The 20,784-nt window shown below is 41.3% G+C and overlaps 1 protein-coding gene across 1 annotated transcript; it reads right to left on the bottom strand.

Annotated features, from left to right (window-relative positions):
- Positions 1–19,553: 19,553 nt before the first annotated feature.
- On the bottom strand, positions 19,554–20,546 carry LOC113651687 (trace amine-associated receptor 13c-like). The gene has a single exon (XM_027160531.2). The coding sequence runs from the start codon at positions 20,544–20,546 to the stop codon at positions 19,554–19,556; it is 993 nt and encodes a 330-aa protein (XP_027016332.2).
- Positions 20,547–20,784: the final 238 nt, after the last annotated feature.

The following is a 20,784-nucleotide window of genomic DNA, read 5'->3' as shown; positions in this document are numbered from 1 at the left end:
GAAAATTACCACTCAATTACACCTCAAACCAACATTTATGAAGATGTCGGATTTCTACACTCCTTAACCTTTCACAATGTTTTCATGCAAAGGAGGAGCACTGAGCCAGATTTTAAAGATATGTGCCATACAGAAGGTATTAATTAACGTAATGTCTGTATTTCTCATTAATATCAGTTAATATTTACTACACTTTTGTTACGTCAGACCTCACATCATAACATAGATGGTCTGTTATTTGTGTGAAAGGGAATAAGACCTCATCCAGGACTACAATGTAAGTCTCTAAATATGTTCCAAGATATTTATAGTTTTTAGAAAACTGCATTTGACATTTTTATTTTTAGTTACAAAAACAGAAATACAGATTGAACACTGCTTTATTGAATGCACTTCATTCCTCCTGTAAACATGGTCTGTTTAAATAAACTTATATGAATGTACTGCATTCAACAAAGCAGTGTTTAAGCTGTATTACTGTTTTAGCTGTATTAGTGTGAACTAGTGGCAGCAATGTATATAAAATATATAATCTATTGTTAACATTTCTGAAAACATTCTGACTGTCATAAGTCAAATAGTTTAAGTTATAGTGTCAGGCTGCACAGTCCACTGAAACATCATATTTTGGGGAGTTAGTGTTTACAGAGTAATAAACCTTGAAATTGTTTACTTCCTGATGTCTCTGCATTTTAAGCTCTTATAAGAATTTTTTTAAAACATTTTCAACCTTACACAAATGCACTTTATAATGACATATTTCATGTTTGTTTTACAGTGTGGGGATCTGTAGCATTCTGCAAGAAAGTTGACCAAAAGAACATCATCATTATCTTGGAGGTTGTGCAAGTCATGGCTTGTTTGGGAAATCTGGCTAGAGCCTGTGTAATTCTACTTGTACTCAAGTATACACTAAACCTCCCCTATCTCAAACAAGGCCTTTCAGAAGCTTCTTGTTGGAACTGGATGTATGCAAGTATTCTCCCAAACTACAATCACTCAAAAACAAACTTGTGTTAGATTTTGAGAGACAAATCCATTGTTATTAAGTTTTTGGTTAAAATGCACTACACTGACTGATTGATTGTGGTTTAAGGTTGTTCTACAGCTTTTAGTAAGGTAACTGGTTTTATATCAGGGGTGTCCAAAGTTTTTTGGTGAGGGCCAAATACAGAAAAATAAGCAAAGGCCCGGGCCACACACAAGAGGTGACATATTGACACATGATTACTGTGTGTATTTCTAACTCACCTATAATGTGAAGAACATTGCTCTCAGTGGGAGCAGTGATGCTGTCCTTTGGATTGAAGGATGGCTGGGATGTCAGGAGAAAGTTTGGTGGTTGAGACACGAAGGACTTCACAGAGATGGCTATCAGTCATTCTGGATCTCAGTCTGCTTTTGTTCTGATTTAACAGAGAAAATGTTTGTTCACATATGTATGTTGAGCCGAACAGGCTCATCATTCTTTTTGCGTGGCGTCTCATCAGAGGAAACTTGGCACGATCCAAACTCTGATAGAAGTCAGGGAGGGAGAGAAGCTGATGTTGACTCTTCAGAGAATCATCACATTGCATTTCAATCAGTTCTAACTGCAGACTCTCCTCCACTTCTTCTGCATGCACCAGGAAGGGGGTCGAGAACAGCTTGATTTGTTTTTCAATGACAGAAAAATCTTGAAAACGCTGGTTGAATTCTGTCACAAGAGATGTAATTACAGAAGCATATTTCTCCTTTTTAGCAGAAAGGTCTGCCTTTGGAAAAGCAAGCTTGATTTCAGACAGCGCAGGGAAGTGTGCAGCATTAAAGCTTCGTAGTTGTGTCTCAAACAGGCGGACCTTTACACAGAAGGCTTTCATGTGCGCATACAGGTGTGACACCAGCTGTTCTTTGCCTTGTAGGTTCTTGTTCAGTGTATTCAGATGATGAGTGAGATCAACTAAAAATGCCAGGTCTGCCAGCCACAGAGGGTCACTCAGTTTATGAAGAGGTCGGCCCTTCTCTTTCAAAAACTTGTCGATTTCTGATCTCAACGAATAAAACCGCTGCAGCAAAGAGCCACGGCTGAGCCAGCGCACATCAGAGTGGTAGAGTACATCCCCGTATTCAGCATCCACGTCAGATAAGAAAGCTTGAAATTCCCTGTGGTACAGTCCTCTAGCTCGAATTATGTTGACAGTTTTTACAACAGTGTTCATCACATCGCCCAGCTGGACAGTCTTGGCACACAGTGCTTCTTGGTGGATTATACAGTGCATCCTAACAGCCTCACCTCCGCTCTCTTTTACCTTGACGCACACCATGGATGCCATTCCTTTGCGCTCACCCTTCATGGCCGGAGCTCCATCCGTTGTTACCCCACAGAGCTTGTCCCATTTAAGCCCCATCTTTTCAACTGCCTCTGACACAGCGTCAAAAATATTTCCACCCGTCGTTGTGCCTTTTAGGCTCATCATATCAAGCAGCTCCTCCGTACAGCAAAAATTATCTCCCCGCAAAAAAATTAAAAGCTGTGCGGTGTCTGTGGCGTCTGTGCTCTCATCGCATGCTATCGAGTAAAAATCAAAAGCACAAGCTTTCTCTCTCAGCTGAAATTTCAGGTTAGCTGACAAGTCCTTGATTCTCTGCACCACTGTATTTCTGGATAAGCTCACGTTGTTGAAATCCTGCACTTTTTCCGGGCACATTACTTCTGTGACTTTGATGAGGCACTGCTTTATGAAATCACCGTCTGAGAACGGTTTGCCATGCTGGGCAATAAGTTGTGCGACTTCATAGCTTGCTGCTGTGGCGTTTTCCTGTATTTTGTTAGCACGAAAAAAAAACTGTTGTTGAGCTTGCAGGCTAGCTGCCATTTGCTTGAATTTCTGTGCTCGTTCGGCACCTGTGTACGATGCGTAGCTCTGATGCTTGGTCTCATAGTGCCGACGGACATTATACTCTTTCATCACGGCAACATCTTCATTGCAAATCAAACAGACACACTTTCCGTTGATTTCTTTAAAGAAATATTCATTTTCCCACCGTGTTTGAAATCTTCTACACTCACTTGCTATCTTGCGTTTCTTCGGTGCTGCCATTTCTGGTGACTTGTGGTAAATATTTTTCTTTGCTTAATTTTGTTTAGTGTAATTTTGTTTTGTTAATATTTTTCTTTGCTTAATTTTGTTTAGAGTAATTTTGTTTTGTTAATATTTTTCTTTGCTTAATTTTGTTTAGTGGAGAAGCACCTTTTCTGTGACTGGCTCAATCTAGTGTTGAAATTGAGAAGTGCAACAGAGTTGAGCTCAAGCGCCATGTGCGGGCCATATTCAGTTATATTTTCAGAATTTGCTGTGGGCCAATAAAAACTGACCCGCGGGCCGCAGTTGGCCCGCGGGCCGTAGTTTGGACACCCCTGTTTTATATGTTATGCAATACACAGTTTCGGTCAGGTTTTATTCCAGAATGTGACTACTCCCACAAAAAGTTTTTACATGGAAAAAATTCAAGCAGTGTTTACATATAGTTTTTAGTCAGATCTAAAAACTGCTGTAAGTTTTATATATATATATATATATATATATATATATATATATATATATATATATATATATATATATATATATATATATATTGTTTTACAAATGTGTGTTTACCATTTTGTAATCATTGGAACATAGAATAAAAGCATGTTTAACAACAAATATGCATTATGTATTTATTTCATAATAACTTTTTATCTTAATTTTATAATTAAGTAATTTTTGGTTATACATACGACTAAATTGTGGCTAATTTGCTTAAACCAAAAAAGCACATTCCACTAATAACATTAAAATGATCCTGTGTCATGCTAAAGGAATTTTTACATGATTTTTTTTCAAGTAGATTCTGCTTTAAAAAAATCAAGTCTTAAAAACTACTCAAAAATAATATGTCATATTGTTACCATTATTTTTATAACTAGACAGTAAGTGTCACGGTTCAGCACAGACTTTCGGTGTTTGTTGTCGTTCCTCGTCACGTGTCTGCCCCGCCTTCGTCTGCTCCTCCCTGTCACCTCACCTGCTCCTCATTGTGTCATTATTGTCTCGTGTATAAATGTGATCTGCGTTGCCGAAGGCAAGGCGGATACACTGGTTAAGTCTAGTCTAGGTTGGTTTCATCATGTGTATTATTGTAGTTCTCGTTGTTGTCCTGTATTTGTCTTTATCATTTATTAAACCCCTTTCATTTGAAGCTATCCTGTGTGCGGGTCCACCTCCTTCAGCTTCTATAACAAATCAAATTCTAAACCCCAATATACTGTGTACAGGACCAAAATTTTTTTGTTTCTCGTCATTATCCCCCTGTTCAAATCTTCGTCTTCCCCTGGACTGTTCCGTCAGTCTGCCTGAATCTATTTTAATCTTCGTCTCCCCTGGACTGTTCCGTCAGTCTCCGTGGACTATTGGACTAATTTTCTTTTTTTTCCCCCCGGTGCCCCCCCTTTCCGGTGAGGGACGCCGCTCCTGCCGGTTCATCCGAGGAGGACATCACCTCACTTTAACTGCGGGGGTGTTGCAGGCCCGTGGCGGACAATTTTTTCATGCCCTCCCCCCCTTTATTTTCCTCAGGACGTCGAGGCGAGGGTTTGGCCGCGGTGCGTCGGGGGACGCTGCTCAGCACGTCAGCTCGGCGGTGGATGTCACTCGGCCTCCCAGCTCGGCGGTGGACGTCGCTCGGCCCTGAGCTCGGCTGCGGACGTCGCTCGGCCCCCTCTGGCTCCGCCGCCGTGTGCCCTGCTCCCCCCTGCCTGCCTCGCCGTGGTCCGTGGTTCCCCCCACCTACTTCGCCGTGATCCGTGGTTCCCCCCACCTACTTCGCCGTGGTCCTCGTTCCTCTCACCTGCCTTCGCCGTGGTCCTCGCTCCTCTCACCTGCCTTCGCCGTGGTCCTTGCTCCCCCCATCTGCCATCGCCATGGTCCTTGCTCCCCCTTCTACCTCGCCGTGTGCCTCGCTTCCCCTCCGGAACCTTGCAGGGAATTGGCTCTTTGGGAGCCAGGGGTGGGGTGGGGTGGTACTGTCACGGTTCAACACGGACTTTCGGCCACGTGTGTTTGTTGTCGTTCCTTGTCACGTGTCTGCCCCGCATTTGTCTGCTCCTCCCTGTCACCACACCTGCTCCTCATTGTGTCATTATTGTCTCGTTTATAAATGTGATCCGTGTTGCCGATGGCAAGGCGGATCCACTGGTTAAGTCTAGTCTAGGTTGGTTTCATCATGTGTATTAGTGTAGTCCTCGTTGTTGTCCTGTATTTGTCTTTATCATTTATTAAACCCCTTTCATTTGAAGCTATCCTGTGTGCGGGTCCGCCTCCTTCCTCCTCTGGTTGTGACAGAATGAATCCGCCGACAACTCTTCCAGAGTTAGCCTACACAGGATAGTTTCCAGCTTGGACCAAATTTTTTTTTGTTTCCCGTCATTATCCCCCTGTTCAAATCTTCGTCTTCCCCTGGACTGTTCCGTCAGTCTGCCTGAATCTATTTTAATATTCGTCTCCCCTGGACTGTTCCGTGAGTCTCCGTGGACTATTGGACTAATTTTTTTTTTTCCCCCGGTGCCCCCCCTTTCTGGTGAGGGATGCCGCTCCTGCCGGTTCATCCGAGGAGGACATCACCTCACTTTAACTGCGGGGGTGTTGCACCCCCGTGGCAGACAATTTTTTCGCGCCCTCCCCCCTTTATTTTCCTCAGGGCGTCGAGGCGAGGGTTTGGCCGCGGTGCGTCGGGGGGCGCTGCTCAGCACGTCAGCTCGGCGGTGGACGTCACTCGGCCTCCCAGCTCGGCGGTGGACGTCGCTCGGCCCTAAGCTCGGCTGCGGACGTCGCTCGGCCCCCTCTGGCTGCGCCGCCGTGTGCCCTGCTCCCCCCTGCCTGCCTCGCCATGGTCCGTGGTTCCCCCCCGCCTACTTCGCCGTGGTCCTCGTTCCCCTCACCTGCCTTTGCCGTGGTCCTTGCTCCTCTCACCTGCCTTCGCCGTGGTCCTTGCTCCCCCCATCTGCCGTCGCCATGGTCCTTGCTCCCCCTTCTACCTCGCCGTGTGCCTCACTTCCCCTCCGGAACCTTGCAGGGAATTGGCACTTTGGGAGCCAAGAGGGGGGGGGGGTGGTACTGTCACGGTTCAACACGGACTTTCGGCCACGTGTGTTTGTTGCCGTTCCTTGTCACGTGTCTGCCCCGCATCTGTCTGCTCCTCCCTGTCACCACACCTGCCCCTCATTGTGTCATTATTGTCTCGTGTATAAATGTGATCCGCGTTGCCGATGGCAGGGCGGATTCACTGGTTAAGTCTAGTCTAGGTTGGTTTTGTCATGGATTAGGGTTAATGTAGTCCTCGTTGTTGTCCTGTATTTGTCTTTATAATTTATTAAACCCCTTTCATTTGAAGCTATCCTGTGTGCGGGTCCGCCTCCTTCCTCCTCTGTTTGTGACAGAAAGTAAGACTTTTTACAGTGTGGTTCACTAACTTACAGACTTAATGTTTCAGAAACACCAAAACTAATTATTTAATTCATGTTATAAATTTTTGTAGCAAAGATAATTCCTACTATTTACATATAATACATTACTGTACATAGTATATTGGGGTTTGGAATTTGATTTGTTATAGAAGCTGAAATTATATATAACAGCAATATTTACTGTGAAGACAGAAGGTGTGAATTTTTCATGACAGAACATTGATTAATGCAGAATCTGTCTGGAATATTTGCAGAGTTACAATTAATTTAACACACCTCCTGAACCACGGATAAAACAGAGCAAAAAGTACTGGATTAATGGTGTAATTAAGACAAAGTATGATCAGAAGTATCTGAAATGTTTCTATCTGTATTTCAATAACATTCCCTAATAAACTGTAAATAAAATTGGGAAGTAAACACAGAAGCATCCAATTGCAACAAGTCTAGCTTGACAGACAGGAGTGCATGCCAAAGGCAGGTAAGGTAACGCCCCTTAACCGAGTGCATAATGCCCCTGCATGCGCTACCTTTCCTCAGTTACCATTTGCTTCTCGTGACTTCTACTCCTACCTCACAGCTCCCTGGTCTTTTTGGACTGCACTTTTTGTCTTCAGGAGGACATATCGTTCGATCAGCCTCCGCTGCTCGTGCTCGTCCTCGGCCATGTTAGCTTTGCGAGCCGACGAGGCTGTCAAACTGTGTCTTCCTAGGAAGCCGGCACAGCACCAGACGCCTAACGCTCCTGCTGTGGGGCGCCAGTCCCACTACGCTGGCAGGGTCAACAAGCCCCGTGGGAAACCACAGGCTCAGCAGTGCGGGCCCCCGCCCCCGCTAGGCTCTGGGGTAAGATGTCCTTCACCGCAGACACGGCTAGGAAGCCTCCCATCCCCGCTCCTTCTGTTCCGAAATGAAAGCGGCCGACCTGATGTTTGGCCTCAGGAGGTCTTCGGTCCGCGTTCATGGGCGGCCAGCCCTCCGGAAACCTGTTCTACAATCCAGGTTCGCCCGTCCAAAAGATGGAGGTTCTCTTTCGGCGAGGTCAGCCCCGCTCACAGGTGAGGGTCATTCTTTGTTCCGCACAGGCTTCACTGTTCCCCGTGTCATCCAGAGTGCGTTCCCCTGTTCCAGTGGGGAGGGACGTGAGATTGAGTGCAAAAGCAGTGTCACCAAACACCCCCTTCACACTCCTCTCACAAGTTCAATAAAGTCTTCGGCCCCAGTTTTCCACAAAAAAATGATGAAAACTTCTCTGGTCTGGCTACTAGAGGGGGCCGTTGTGCCATCAATGAACGATCCAGTTGGATCGGCTCCCGGCATCCCGCCTACCTGTGTCACGTGACTGCCTGGCTGTCTGTCTCAGCCCCCGATTGGGTGATTCACTCAGTCACGAGGGGTTACAGACTTCAGTTTGTCCAATCACTCCCGCGGTTCAACGGAGTGGTCTGGTCCCATATGGACCAGAACTCCACCCGCATTCTGAAGGACAAGATCTTATCTCTTCCCGAGAAGTGGGCGATTCGAGTTGTATTCTCGCATTTAAGTGATCAGTTTTACTCTCGTTATTTCCTGGTCCCGAAAAAGGACGATTCTCTCCGTCCTATTCTGGATCTCAGAGTGTTAAACAAACATTTACGGAAATACAACTTCAGAATGTTAACACACGGCTCCCTCATATGTTTGATAAAGCAGAACGATTGGTTTTGCTCGATCGATCTGAGCGATGCTTTTTTCCACATTTGCATCTATCCTCCACACATGAAATTCCTTCCTTTCTCCTACCAAGGCGTACGTTACAAATTCATGGTCCTTCCGTTCGGGCTTGCACTGAGTCCGAGGACGTTCTATCTGTATGCGGAGGTGGGGCTTGTGCCACTGAGAACAGCGGGTCTCAGGATCCTGACTTACATAGACAACTGGCTTATTATAGCTGATTCGAGAGAGAAAGTGATTCAAAACACTGCCAGTGTGCTCTCAAACATCGCTGTGCTCGGTTTCAGAGTCAATGTGTTAAAGAGCAATTTCACTCCCGCTCAGGAGGTCATATTCTTGGGTTTGGAGCTCAATTCCGTCACGATGCGCATGCAAGTGTCACAGAAGCGCGTCTCTTCATTCATGTACTGTCTCTGGCGTTTCAGGGAAGGAGCGTGGATACAGTATTGCACATGTCTCATATTACAGGGTCTTATGGCTTCGCCTGTCCATGTCTTACCTCTAGGTCTTCTAAGAATGAGGGCTTTCATGAAGTGGATTTTGTCCCTTCATCTCAGCCCGTTGCGCGATCTTTACCGCAATGTCACGCTGTTGTAACCACTTTCAGCATGACCGCCCCGAGAGTGCGCGTGTGCGCATGCATGGCCACGCTGCACCACTGGAGAGCTGCAGAGTTTTACGCGCATGGGACCCCTCTCGGGGCGGTCATGCTGCGGAAAGTTGTTACAACAGATGCCTCCTTGACAAGGTGGGGAGCCACACAAGAGGGCAGATCAGTGAACAGGGTGTGGCGAATCTCACTTCTCACTTCAGCCCTTATAAATGACTTGGAGCTCCTCACTGTGTTGATAGCTCTAAAGCATTTCTTGCCCTGCCTTCAGGGACATCATGTGCTGGCACACTGCGACAATATGACAGCTGTAGCACATATCAACAAAGGTGGCATGCGCTCCTCCAAACTTCACGCTCTGGTTCACAAGCTGTTGGTATGGAGCACACGGCATTTCCTGTCATTACGGCGACTCACGTCTAGGGCTTTTTTAACAGGGGTGCAGACCTTTTGTCGAGGGGGAACCCACTCTACGGAGAGTGGCGGCTCCACCCTCAGATAGTGAGGCTGCTTTGGGAGAGGTTTGGCCGGGCAGCCATTGATCTTTTCACCTCGCGCGAAAACACCCACTGTCCTATGTTCTTCTCGCTTTGGGACGAGGACGCCTCCCTCGGCGTGGATGCTCTGGCTCATCCAGCTCTGGCTCACTTGTTGGACATCAGCAGGGTTCTAACATGCATGTTACCACATGTCGTGTTTCTTTCTCTGTGGCTGGGTTTCTTACCCCGCAAAGATGTGTGTTATGTCTGCTGCTTTGTGACGTGCCGAGCACCACCTTTTTGGCCATCCTCTGGCTTACAGGGCCTCGCTGTGAGTGTATTGGGCAACCGGGGAGTTGTCTATATCTCCCATAGGTGGATCTCAAACATGAGATGATGAAAGAGAACAATAGGTTACTTTCGTAACCCCGGGTTCTCTGAAACATCGAGTGGAGAGATCCACCAAGTTTGCCCCGCTTGCTGCACAAGAAGCGAATAAAGGTATTTCCTCACTGAGGAAAGGTAGTTCATGCAGGTGCATTATGCACTCAGATAAGGGGCGTTACCTTACCTGCCTTTGTCATGCACTCCTGTCTGTCAAGCCAGACTTGGTGCAATTGGATGCTTCTGTAGAGGTCAGGAATGGATGCCCTTCCCATAGGTGGATCTCTCCACTCGATGATTCAGAGAACCCGGGTTACAAAAGTAACCTATTGTTATCCAACAGATTAATGGCCACAAGGTGGTGCCGAATAAATTGTACTTAGATTCTCATGTGTTGAAATACTTTGTCCATATTATTTCCTCACTATTAATTGTAAGAGACAAAAAGTATTTCCTAGACAAAGTGTACGGTGCGCAATGTAACAAAGACATGTATTTGCAAAGTCCTGTGGAGGAAGATGGGTCCTTGTTGCTTATCTGCACTGAGCAAAATAGAATAGAATAGAATAGAATAGAACGGTGCATAGAAGCCTTTATTATCGCCACATATACATTACAGCACAGTGGAATTCTTTTCTTCACATACCCCAACTGAGGAGGTTGGTGTCAGAGAGTATGTATGTATGTATGTATGTATGTACAGTATGTGTGTAAGTACCATGAATGCAGAGATAGTCTGGGTATGGATGCTAGGCAGAGGTGTTCTTAAATGTAGTCATTGTTAGGAGACTACAGAGCACCAATAACAATAACCTGAATCAGAAATTTATGCTAGTGTTTGAACTCTCAGTGATAACCAACAGACAAGTCGAAGATCACCTGAGAGAAATTACCAAAAATAGTTACTGAATTCACACACCATCACAGTTGACACTGAGAGCAGAACCAGTTGAGTAGGTCCACGCTTTCCACCTACGGTGAAACTAAGCCTCCAAGAATAAGAACTCGAATCTAGAAGCCACTGCCTCTGAATGTTGGAGCTGTTTGTCTCTGCATGTACAGGAAGAAACCTCATCAATGCCTACTTTACCATTCCAGAAGAACTAAGTGGAGAGATTTCTATTAATCTTAAAAATTATCCCTGCCGTGTGTATGAACTGCACTCACGAAACAGTCTAGACTGGTAGTGTTTCCATTTCCAAATAAGGTAGGATGTATGTGAATGGGCAGTGCCTGCACTCTGGTATCTGGTTCTCAGCATACTTGCACAGCATCAAGAGTTTTTTAAAAATAGAAAAGAGTATGGTTTACACTCGTAATCTGACACCTTTTTTGGGACATTAAAAGTAATAATCTTTATAAATTTACAAATTAATCTTTTATTTTCTTGTTGAAAATCTGCTGACTCACTGCATGTTAATTGTGCTGCCTGTTGAATCCATGTGTTGAACGATAACCAGCTTTAACATAGAAACAGGCAAACAGATCCGAATCACAAAACAGAATCCTAGTCAGGAAAAAAAAACAGGCAGGAAGGTCAATAAACTCAGGTAAACAGTCAGCGAGGCAAAAGTACAAACGAAGGCAAGGCAAATAGAGAGTAAGCCAATAATTGATAACAATGGTCATAAACAGAAAATACACAATAAGCACTTTGCAAAACAAAGGCTTGGTAACGATATTTCGTGTGGTGCATTAAATGCATATTACTTAATTACCCAGAAGGAGACTGGAAGTGGTCGGGGTATTCTAACAATTATTATGCAGTATTCAGTTAAATATAATTCTCTCCTTCTACATATAATACATTACAAGACACATTATATTGGAATTTAAATTTGATTTGTTATGGAAGCTGAAATGATAAATAACAGCAATATTTATTCTAAAGAAATTATCAGAAAGAGTGAAAGAGACTTTTCATGAAAGAACATTGATTATTGCAGAATTTGTCTGGAATATTTGCAGAGTTATGATTAATTTGACACACCTCCTGAACCACGGATAAAACAGAGCATAAATTACTGGATTAATGGTGGAATTAAGACAAATCATAATTGTGACTTTCTGAAATGTCTCTGCCTGTATTTCAATAAAATACCCTAATAAACTGTAAATAAAATATGGAAGTAAACACACCAGAAACACAGACACTAAAATACCGAGGACTTTAGCTGCTTTTCTCTCAGATTTCATGGAGTATGAGGTGATTTTCTGTGTTTTAGGCCGTGTGTGATTATTAAGCTCTCTGATAGCAGTGGCATGTTTCTTAGCAATCACAAAAACTTGAGTATACAATATGATTATGACAGAAAGTGGAAATATAAATGAATATATGATATCAATTACAGTCCAAACCTCACTTAGAGAGGGAACACATTCTTCAGGACACATTTCAAAAATCATGTAATAAAATATCAATGAGCTATACACTAGATTAAGACACCAGTTAAGATAAACCACAGTACACATTTTTTTCATAGAGACTATGTTTGTGTAGAGAAAAGGATTTGACAGAGCTAAAAATCGATCCACAGCGATCAGACTGACATTATAGATGGATATAATCATTAGGAAACAAGTAGTCAACCAAAAACAGATACAGAAATCTCTCCCAAAAATCCAGCATGACTCCATTGTCCGGATGAACATTGGTGGCATTACAAAAGCACCAACAAGGAAATCTGACACAGCCAGTGAGAGCAGCAGCATGTTTGTTGGTGTGTGAAGCTGCTTGAAGTGAAGAACAGAGATGATGACGAGCAGATTTCCACACACTGTTAGCAGAACCACAGCAGCTGAACACATGTACAGTAAGATATAAACTGCAGGAGATACAGATCTCTCTGGACAGGAGAAATGATCACAGTGATCAGACTGATTAAACTCTGTCAGATTCATCAATACAGCATTTCTCTAATGTCTACAGAGTTTAAAGTAAAACAGAAAATGTAAAAAGTCATAATCAAATGACTTATGGATCAGAAGCTCTGGTGATTTTATAGTTTATAGAAATTAGTCACGCCTCCCTAATTTCAGTGACAGTATGATACTGTAGATACAGTATGATGTCATGGCTTGTGGGAACAAAAGGACTAAACTAAATACACATCTCATGTGTTCTTGACTGGGCTGATGGGACACTGGTTTCTGTAATGGTAATTCATGGAGAATAAAAAATTAAAACCAACAACATTCAATGTAGTGAACATTAGACAAGTATATAATAAATGTCAGTTAATTATATTTATTAGAAATGTCACTACAAAAACCCACCACATTGGTCACAAACAGATTCAGCTCTTAGTGTTTGTCCTGCAGTCTGTAAGGTTTTCCATCTCACATTACATATTATTTTAAACCACGGCTAAAACAGAGCATAAAGAAACACTTTAATATCTGGATCACTATAATGCATTACAAATATGTAAATATAATTTTTCTTGTGTGAAGATGAACAAGGCTGATTTTGTGTCTGTAATTAATAAACATTAAACCTTACAGAATATTAAATATCCTGCTCTATTGGGGGTAATTAAGGGATGTAGTAACTGTGTGTTTCATAATTAAATAATCAGCATTTTTTAAAGTATTTTAAGAAATTTTAAGGATTAAAGATTTAAATGCTGATTTAACCATTTTTAAGGATTTCATTTTAGTTATGGTAAGTCATCATAATGGTAATAAAAGAAGCAGAGGACTTTATCTGCTTTTCTCTCACATTTCAAGTCTGAGGTATTTAATGTGTTTAGACAGTGTGTGAAAAAGAAATCATGTCACTGCAATTAGAGGACTAACATTTAAATGATAAATAACCATTGATGGAGACACTGCATTTACTGTTATCCAGCAGATTAATGGCCACAAGGTGGCACAAAATATATTGTACTTAGATTCTCATGTGTTGAAATATTTTGTCCATATTATTTACCCACTATTAATTTTTACTCGTGCAAAATGCAAGAGGCAAAATAATTTCCTAGACAAAGTGTATGGTGTGCAACATGAAGACATGTATTTGCAAAGTCCTGTGGAGAAAGATGGGTCCTTGTCACTTATCTGCACTGAGCAAAATAGAATAGAAAAAAATAGAACAGGGCATAGAAGCCTTTATTATCGCCACATATACATTACAGCACAGTGGAATTATTTTCTTCACATACCCCAACCAAGGAGGTTGGTGTCAGAGTGTATATGCCATGAATGCAGAGATAGTCTGGGCATGGATGCTAGGCAGCGGTGTTCTTAAATGTAGTCATTGTTAGGAGACTACAAAGCACCAATAACAGTAACAAAAAGATATGCTAGTGGTTGAACTCTCTGTGATAACCAACAGACTAGTCGAAGATCACCTGAGAGGAATTAGAAAAATAGTTACTGAATTCACACACCATCACAGTTGACACTGAGAGCAGAACCAGTTGGGTAGGTCCGCGCTTTCCACCTACGGTGAAACTAAGCCTCTAAGAATAAGAACTGGACTACAGAAGCCACTGCCTCTGAATGGTGGAGCTGCTTGTCTCTGCATGTATAGGAAGAAACATTGTCAACGCCTACTTTACCATTCCAGAACTAAGTGGAGAGATTTCTAAAATTATCCCTGCGGTCTATATGAACTTGCCCAAATGAATGTGAAAGGGCAGTGCCTGCACTCTGGTATCTGGTTCTCCTGATACTTGCAAAGCATCAAGAGTTTTTTAAAAGAAGAGAACAGCGAGGTGTACAAGAAAAGAAGCTGGATCTGTTTCTGCCTCCTGTAATCTGACACCTTTGTTTGGGAAATTAAAAGTAATAATCTTTAAAAATGAACAAATTAAACTTTTATTTTCTTGGTGAAAATCTGTTGACTCACTGTGTGTTATTTGTAATGATGGAGTACAGGAATCCATGTGTGGAACGATAACCAGCTTTAACATAGAAACAGGCAAACAGATCCGAATCACAAAACAGAATCCTATTCAGTAAAAAAAAAGGAAGGAAGGTCAATAAACACAGGTAAACAGTCAGTGAGGCAAAGGTACAGACGAAGGCAAGGCATCATTACTTTCCCTGATTATGATTTAATCTAAGGTTTTGTAGCAAATATAATTCCCTCCTTCTACATATAATACATTACAGGACACATTATATTGGAGTTTAAATTTGATTTGTTATAGAAGCTGAAATTGTATATAACAGCAATATATACTGTAAAGAAATTATCAGAAAGAGTGAAAGAGGCTTTTCATGAAAGAACATTGATTATTGCAGAATTTGTCTGGAATATTTGCAGAGTGATGATTAATTTAACAGACCTCCTGAACCACGGATAAAACAGAGCATAAATTACTGGATTAATGGTGGAATTAAGACAAATCATAATTGTGACTTTCTGAAATTTCTCTGCCTGTATTTCAATAAAATAACCTAATAAACTGTAAATACAATATGGAAGTAAACACACCAAAAACACAGACACTAAAATACCGAGGACTTTAGCTGCTTTTCTCTCAGATTTCATGGAGTGTGAGGTGATTTTCTGTGTTTTAGGCTGTGTGTGATTATTAAGCTCTCTGATAGCAGTGGCATGTTTCTTAGCAATCACAAAAACTCGAGTATACAATATGATTATGACAGAAAATGGAAATATAAAGGAATATATAAGATCATATACAGCCCAAACCTCATTTAGAGAGAGAACACATTCTTCAGGACACATTACAGAAATCATGTAATAAAATATCAGTGAGCTATACACTAGATTAAGACACCAGTTAAAATAAACCACAGTACACATTTTTTTCATAGAGACTATGTTTGTGTAGAGAAAAGGGTTTGACAGAGCTAAAAACCGATCCACAGCGATCAGACTGACATTATAGATGGATATAATCATTAGGAAAAAAGAAGTCAACCAAAAACAGACACAGAAATCTCTCCCAAAAATCCAGCATGACTCTATTGTCCAGATGAACATTGGCGGCATTACAAAAGCACCGACGAGGAAATCCGACACAGCCAGTGAGAGCACCAGCATGTTTGTTGGTGTGTGAAGCTGCTTGAAGTGAAGAACAGAGATGATGACAAGCAGATTTCCACACATTGTTAGCAGAACCACAGCAGCTGAACACACGTACAGTAAGATATAAACTGCAGGAGATACAGATCTCTCTGGACAGGAGAAATGATCACAGCCATCAGACTGATTAAACTCTGTCAGGTTCATCAATACAGCATTTCTCTAATGTCTACAGAGTTTAAAGTAAAACAGAAAGTGTAAAAAGTCATAATCGAATGACTTATGGCTCAGAAGCTCTGGTGATTTTATAGTTTATAGAAATTAGTCACACCTACCTAATTTGAGTGACAGTATGATAGATATGATGTCATGGCTTGTGGGAACAAAAGGCCCAAACTAAATATCTCCATCTCTTGTGTTCTTGACTGGACTAATGGGACACTGGTTTCTGTAATGGTAATTCACGGAGAATAGAAAATTAAAACATTCAATATAGTGAACATTAGACAAGTTTATAATAAATGTCATTTAATTATATTTATTAGAAATATAAGTAAAACCCACCACATTGGTCACAAACATATTCAGCTCTTAGTGTTTGTCCTGCAGTCAGTAAGACTGTCCATCTCACATTACATATTATTTTAAACCACGGCTAAAACAGAGCATAAGGAAACATATTAATATTTGGATATACTATAATGCATTAAAAATATGTAAATATAATTTTTCTTGAATGAAGAAGAAGAACAAGGCTGATTTCTTGTCTATAAGTAATATTCATTAATCCTTATAGAATATCAAATATCCTTTTCTGTTGTGTGTAGTTAAGGGATGTCATAAACTGTCTTTAGAACTAGATCAAATTGCTGCAATTTCATTTACAAGACCCAAGATTTACCAACAGATGAAAACTCCTAGGAATGGTTGGCTAATGCCACATTTGGATAAATAAATATATGTGGATATTAGAAAAGGAACAACTGGCTGACGATCTAAGAGTGTTTACTGCAGGTTTGAAAGGTCCAGTCTTATACCCCTCATTCACCCTGACCTTCACCTCACACAACAATCAAAACCTTCTGCAACACCCCCATCCACCTGCTACACAGCCTACTCTTATAATCTGTGAGAAGAATGTGTGTCAGGTCTTCATGAAACAGAAGACAAGAAAAGCTTCGGGTCCAGATGGTGTCTCACCTGCCTGTCTGAATGTTTTCACTGACCAGCTTGGCCCAATCTTTACACAGATCTTTAACAGATCACTTCAACTTCAGTGCACAACATAATCCTTCTGTGGGTTAACTCTGCATAGAGTTGTCCTCACACCAGCTGTGGTTTGTACCTGGTTGTTGGAATAAGGGATTTTCTTCCATACCGCTACATTGTTCTGTACCGTAACCTGAGCCTAGTAGTCATTCAGTGCACCTGGGAGGGAGACAACGCTAGAGAGCATGTGAAAGCTTAAAGGTTAAGGTGTCGGGCTATTAATAGGAAGCTTGTGAATTTGATCACAGGTCCACCAAGCTGCCACTGTTGGGCCCCTGAGCAAGGCCCTAAACCCTCCATTGCTCAGTTGTATATATATAAAAAAAAAATTAGATAATGTAAGTTGCTCTGGATATCAGGGTGTCTGCTAAATGCTGGAAATGTAAATGTAAATCACTATCACAGGCAGGTGAAGTTGTCTTGTAGTTTGTGATCACCTGAATGTCCTGCCGACTGTGGATTCTCTTTAGCAGTGCAGGCACCTTTGTTGGAACGTGTGGTGATGGTCTTGTAGACAGTCACATCATCAATGCACTTGGCAAAAAATGGTCTGTATGCTAATATTAACATAGCAGAGATGTGGTCTGAGTAGTTGAGATGGGGTGGGGCTCCGCACGATACGTGTTGGGGATGCTTTTCAAACAAGATCCACCGTGTTTGCCCCTCTCGTTGCAAAGTCCAAGTACTGATGGAACTTAGGGAGCACTGACTTGAGATTTTCATGTTTGAAATCTACGGCAATAATAAACATTCCGTTGGGGTGAGCATTCTGCAGATCGCTAATAGCTAATAGCCACATAGAGCTCCACTAGAGCCACAAACTCCACTAACGATGAACAGTGACTAGAAACAAGCACAGAGTTCTTACACCATTCCGTGTTGATGTAAACACACACCACTACCGCAAGCCTTACTGCACAGAGCTGCATTTCTGTCGGCATGAAAAGAGGTGAGCCCATTTAGCTGAATGGCGGCGTCTGGAACTCTGTCGCTGAGCCATATCTCCGTAAAAACAAAGACGCAGCAGTTTCCAAACTCTCACCATGTAGTCTCTTCGAGTCCGATATTGTTTAATTTATTGTCCAGGGAGCAAACATTTGAAAGTAGGATGGACAGGAGAGCCGGTCAGCTAGGGTTTGTTTTTACCCTAGCACGAGCAAGTAGACTGGACTAAAAAAAAATCCCTGTTTCAGAAGTTATGAACAGACAGGCACTACTGAACCAAGAGAATTCATCACCACAAAAGCTTCTTCCCAAGTGCTATCAATGTCATCACTCAGGACCAATGATTTTATCTGGGTTCTCAACTCATACGTACACGAGTTGTGGAGTTTATCACCTAAAGTATTAAAAGTACAATTATTATCTACAACATTAATATCTGTATGAATTATCATGCTTTCCCTCCTCATGCCAGTGACTCACCTTACAGGTTCACTGAAGAGAATACAGATTAAAGTCATATTCTAACACACTGGCTGGTCGACATCCCTCATGCAAATGTTCATATTCCTGCAAATATTCCAATGTTAACATTGAGTCAATATTTTATATTGCCCAGATCATACTTAATCTTTTATTTTTAATGTCACATTCATATTAGACATATTTATGATTACATAATTGATTACATATGATTCTTTTAATGCAATGTATTTTCCCAAATGCAAACATTTCATGTCACATGTAGACTTTAAAGAAGTCCTGATCTTTTGAGTCAAAATACTATTGTAAAAGATCTCACACTTAAATGGCTCGATAGTATTGGTGGTTTTATACTTTATGAATAACTCATACCCACTGAGTCTAAGTGATAGTAAATGAATGAATATGGTGTCATGCCTTGTTGGAACAAAAGGCCTAGTACTAACTAGTGAGAGACTTAAACCTGTCAAATTGACCATTGCATATTAACCTGTGGATAGAAACATAACAAAACATGTTAACTGTTTGCTGGAGCAGCATCACTATAAATTGGACACTCAGTCACCCCCTCAGACTTCCAGCACTTCAATAGTGATGCCCTGAGAGATATGATGGACAAATACAGTACATCATAGCCTATATTGATGATATTCTGGTATGCACCCATTTCATAGAAAACCATGAGCTCCAGAAGGTTCTCCAGATTTTCACACAGCATCAAGAGTTTTTTAAAAGGAGAGAAGAGCGTGGTTTACATATGCACCATCTCTTTTCTGGGCTACATCATTAACCCTGAATGAGTTTTTAAACTTTTTCCATTTTTGAAAAACACACGCTCAAAAGCTGCTGCATCTTTTTTTGCCTGCTTTAATCTGACACCTTTTTAGGGAAATTAAAAGTAATAATCTTCATAAAAGTCTAAATCTTTTATTTTCTCACTGAAAATCTGTTCGTCTTCATCTCATTGCATGTTAATATGTAGTATTCATGATTTTCCCTGATTATATCTCACTGTAGTTTTAATGATTTAATCTAAGGTTTTGTAGCAAATATAATTCCCTCCTTCTACATATAATACATTATAGTACACAGTATATTGGAGATTAAAGTTGAATTGATATAGAAGCTGAAATTATATATAACAGTAATATTTACTTTAGGGACATTATCAGAAATTGTGAAAGAGAGTTTTCATGACAGAACATTGATTAATGCAGAGTCTGTCTGGAATATTTGCAGAGTTATGATTAATTTAACACACCTCCTGAACCACGGATAAAACAGAGCATAAATAACTGGATTAATGGTCGAATTAAAATAAAACATTATCACAAGTTTCTTAACTGTTTCTGTCTGTAGTTCAATAACATCACCTAATAAACTGTAAATAAAATATGGAAGTAAACACACAAGAAATACAGACACTAAAATACCGAGGACTTTAGCTGCTTTTCTCTCAGATTTCATGGAGTGTGAGGTGATTTTCTGTGTTTTAGGCCGTGTGTGATTATTAAGCTCTCTGATAGCAGTGGCATGTTTCTTAGCAATCACAAAAACTCGAGTATACAATATGATTATGACAGAAAGTGGAAATATAAACAATACCACAAGATCAATTACAGACAAAACCTCATTCACAATTAATAAACATTCTCCAGGACACATTACGGAAACTGTGAAGTTTCCATTGAAATACATGAATGTTAAGTTATAGGCCACAACCAGATACCAGTCAAAAACTATTACAGCAGCAGTGATCCTCACAGAGATTCTGTTCATGTAGAGAAAGGGATTTGAGAGAGCCAAATATCGATCCACAGCAATCAGGGTGACATTATAGATTGATATAATTGTGAGGAAACCATCAATAAACCAAAAGCTGATGCAGAAATCTCTCCCAAAAATCCAGCATGACTCTATTGTCCAGATAAACATTGTCGGTATCACAAAAGCACCAACAAGGAAATCTGACACAGCCAGAGAGAGCACCAGCATGTTTGTTGGTGTGTGAAGCTGCTTGAAGTGAAGAACAGAGATGATAACAAGCAGATTTCCACACACTGTTAGCAGAACCACAGCAGCTGAACACATGAACAGTAAGATATAAACTGCAGGAGATACAGATCTCTTTGTACAGGAGAAATGATCACAGCGATCAGACTGATTAAACTCTGTCAGGTTCATCAATACAGCATTTCTCTATTGTGCACAGAGTTAAAAGAAGAACAGAAAATGTAAAACGTCATAATCAAATGACTTATGGCTCAGAAGCTCTCTGTGATTTTATAGTTTATAGAAATTAGTCACACCTCCCTAATTTGAGTGACAGTATGATAAATATGATGTCATGGCTTGTGGGAACAAAATGCCTAAACTAAATATCCCCATCTCATGTGTTCTTGACTGGACTGATGGGACACTG

The sequence above is a fragment of the Tachysurus fulvidraco genome, chromosome 9 (assembly GCF_022655615.1).
Source record: "Tachysurus fulvidraco isolate hzauxx_2018 chromosome 9, HZAU_PFXX_2.0, whole genome shotgun sequence".
Lineage (NCBI taxonomy): Eukaryota > Metazoa > Chordata > Actinopteri > Siluriformes > Bagridae > Tachysurus > Tachysurus fulvidraco.
This window is presented reverse-complemented; position numbering and strand designations above follow the sequence as displayed.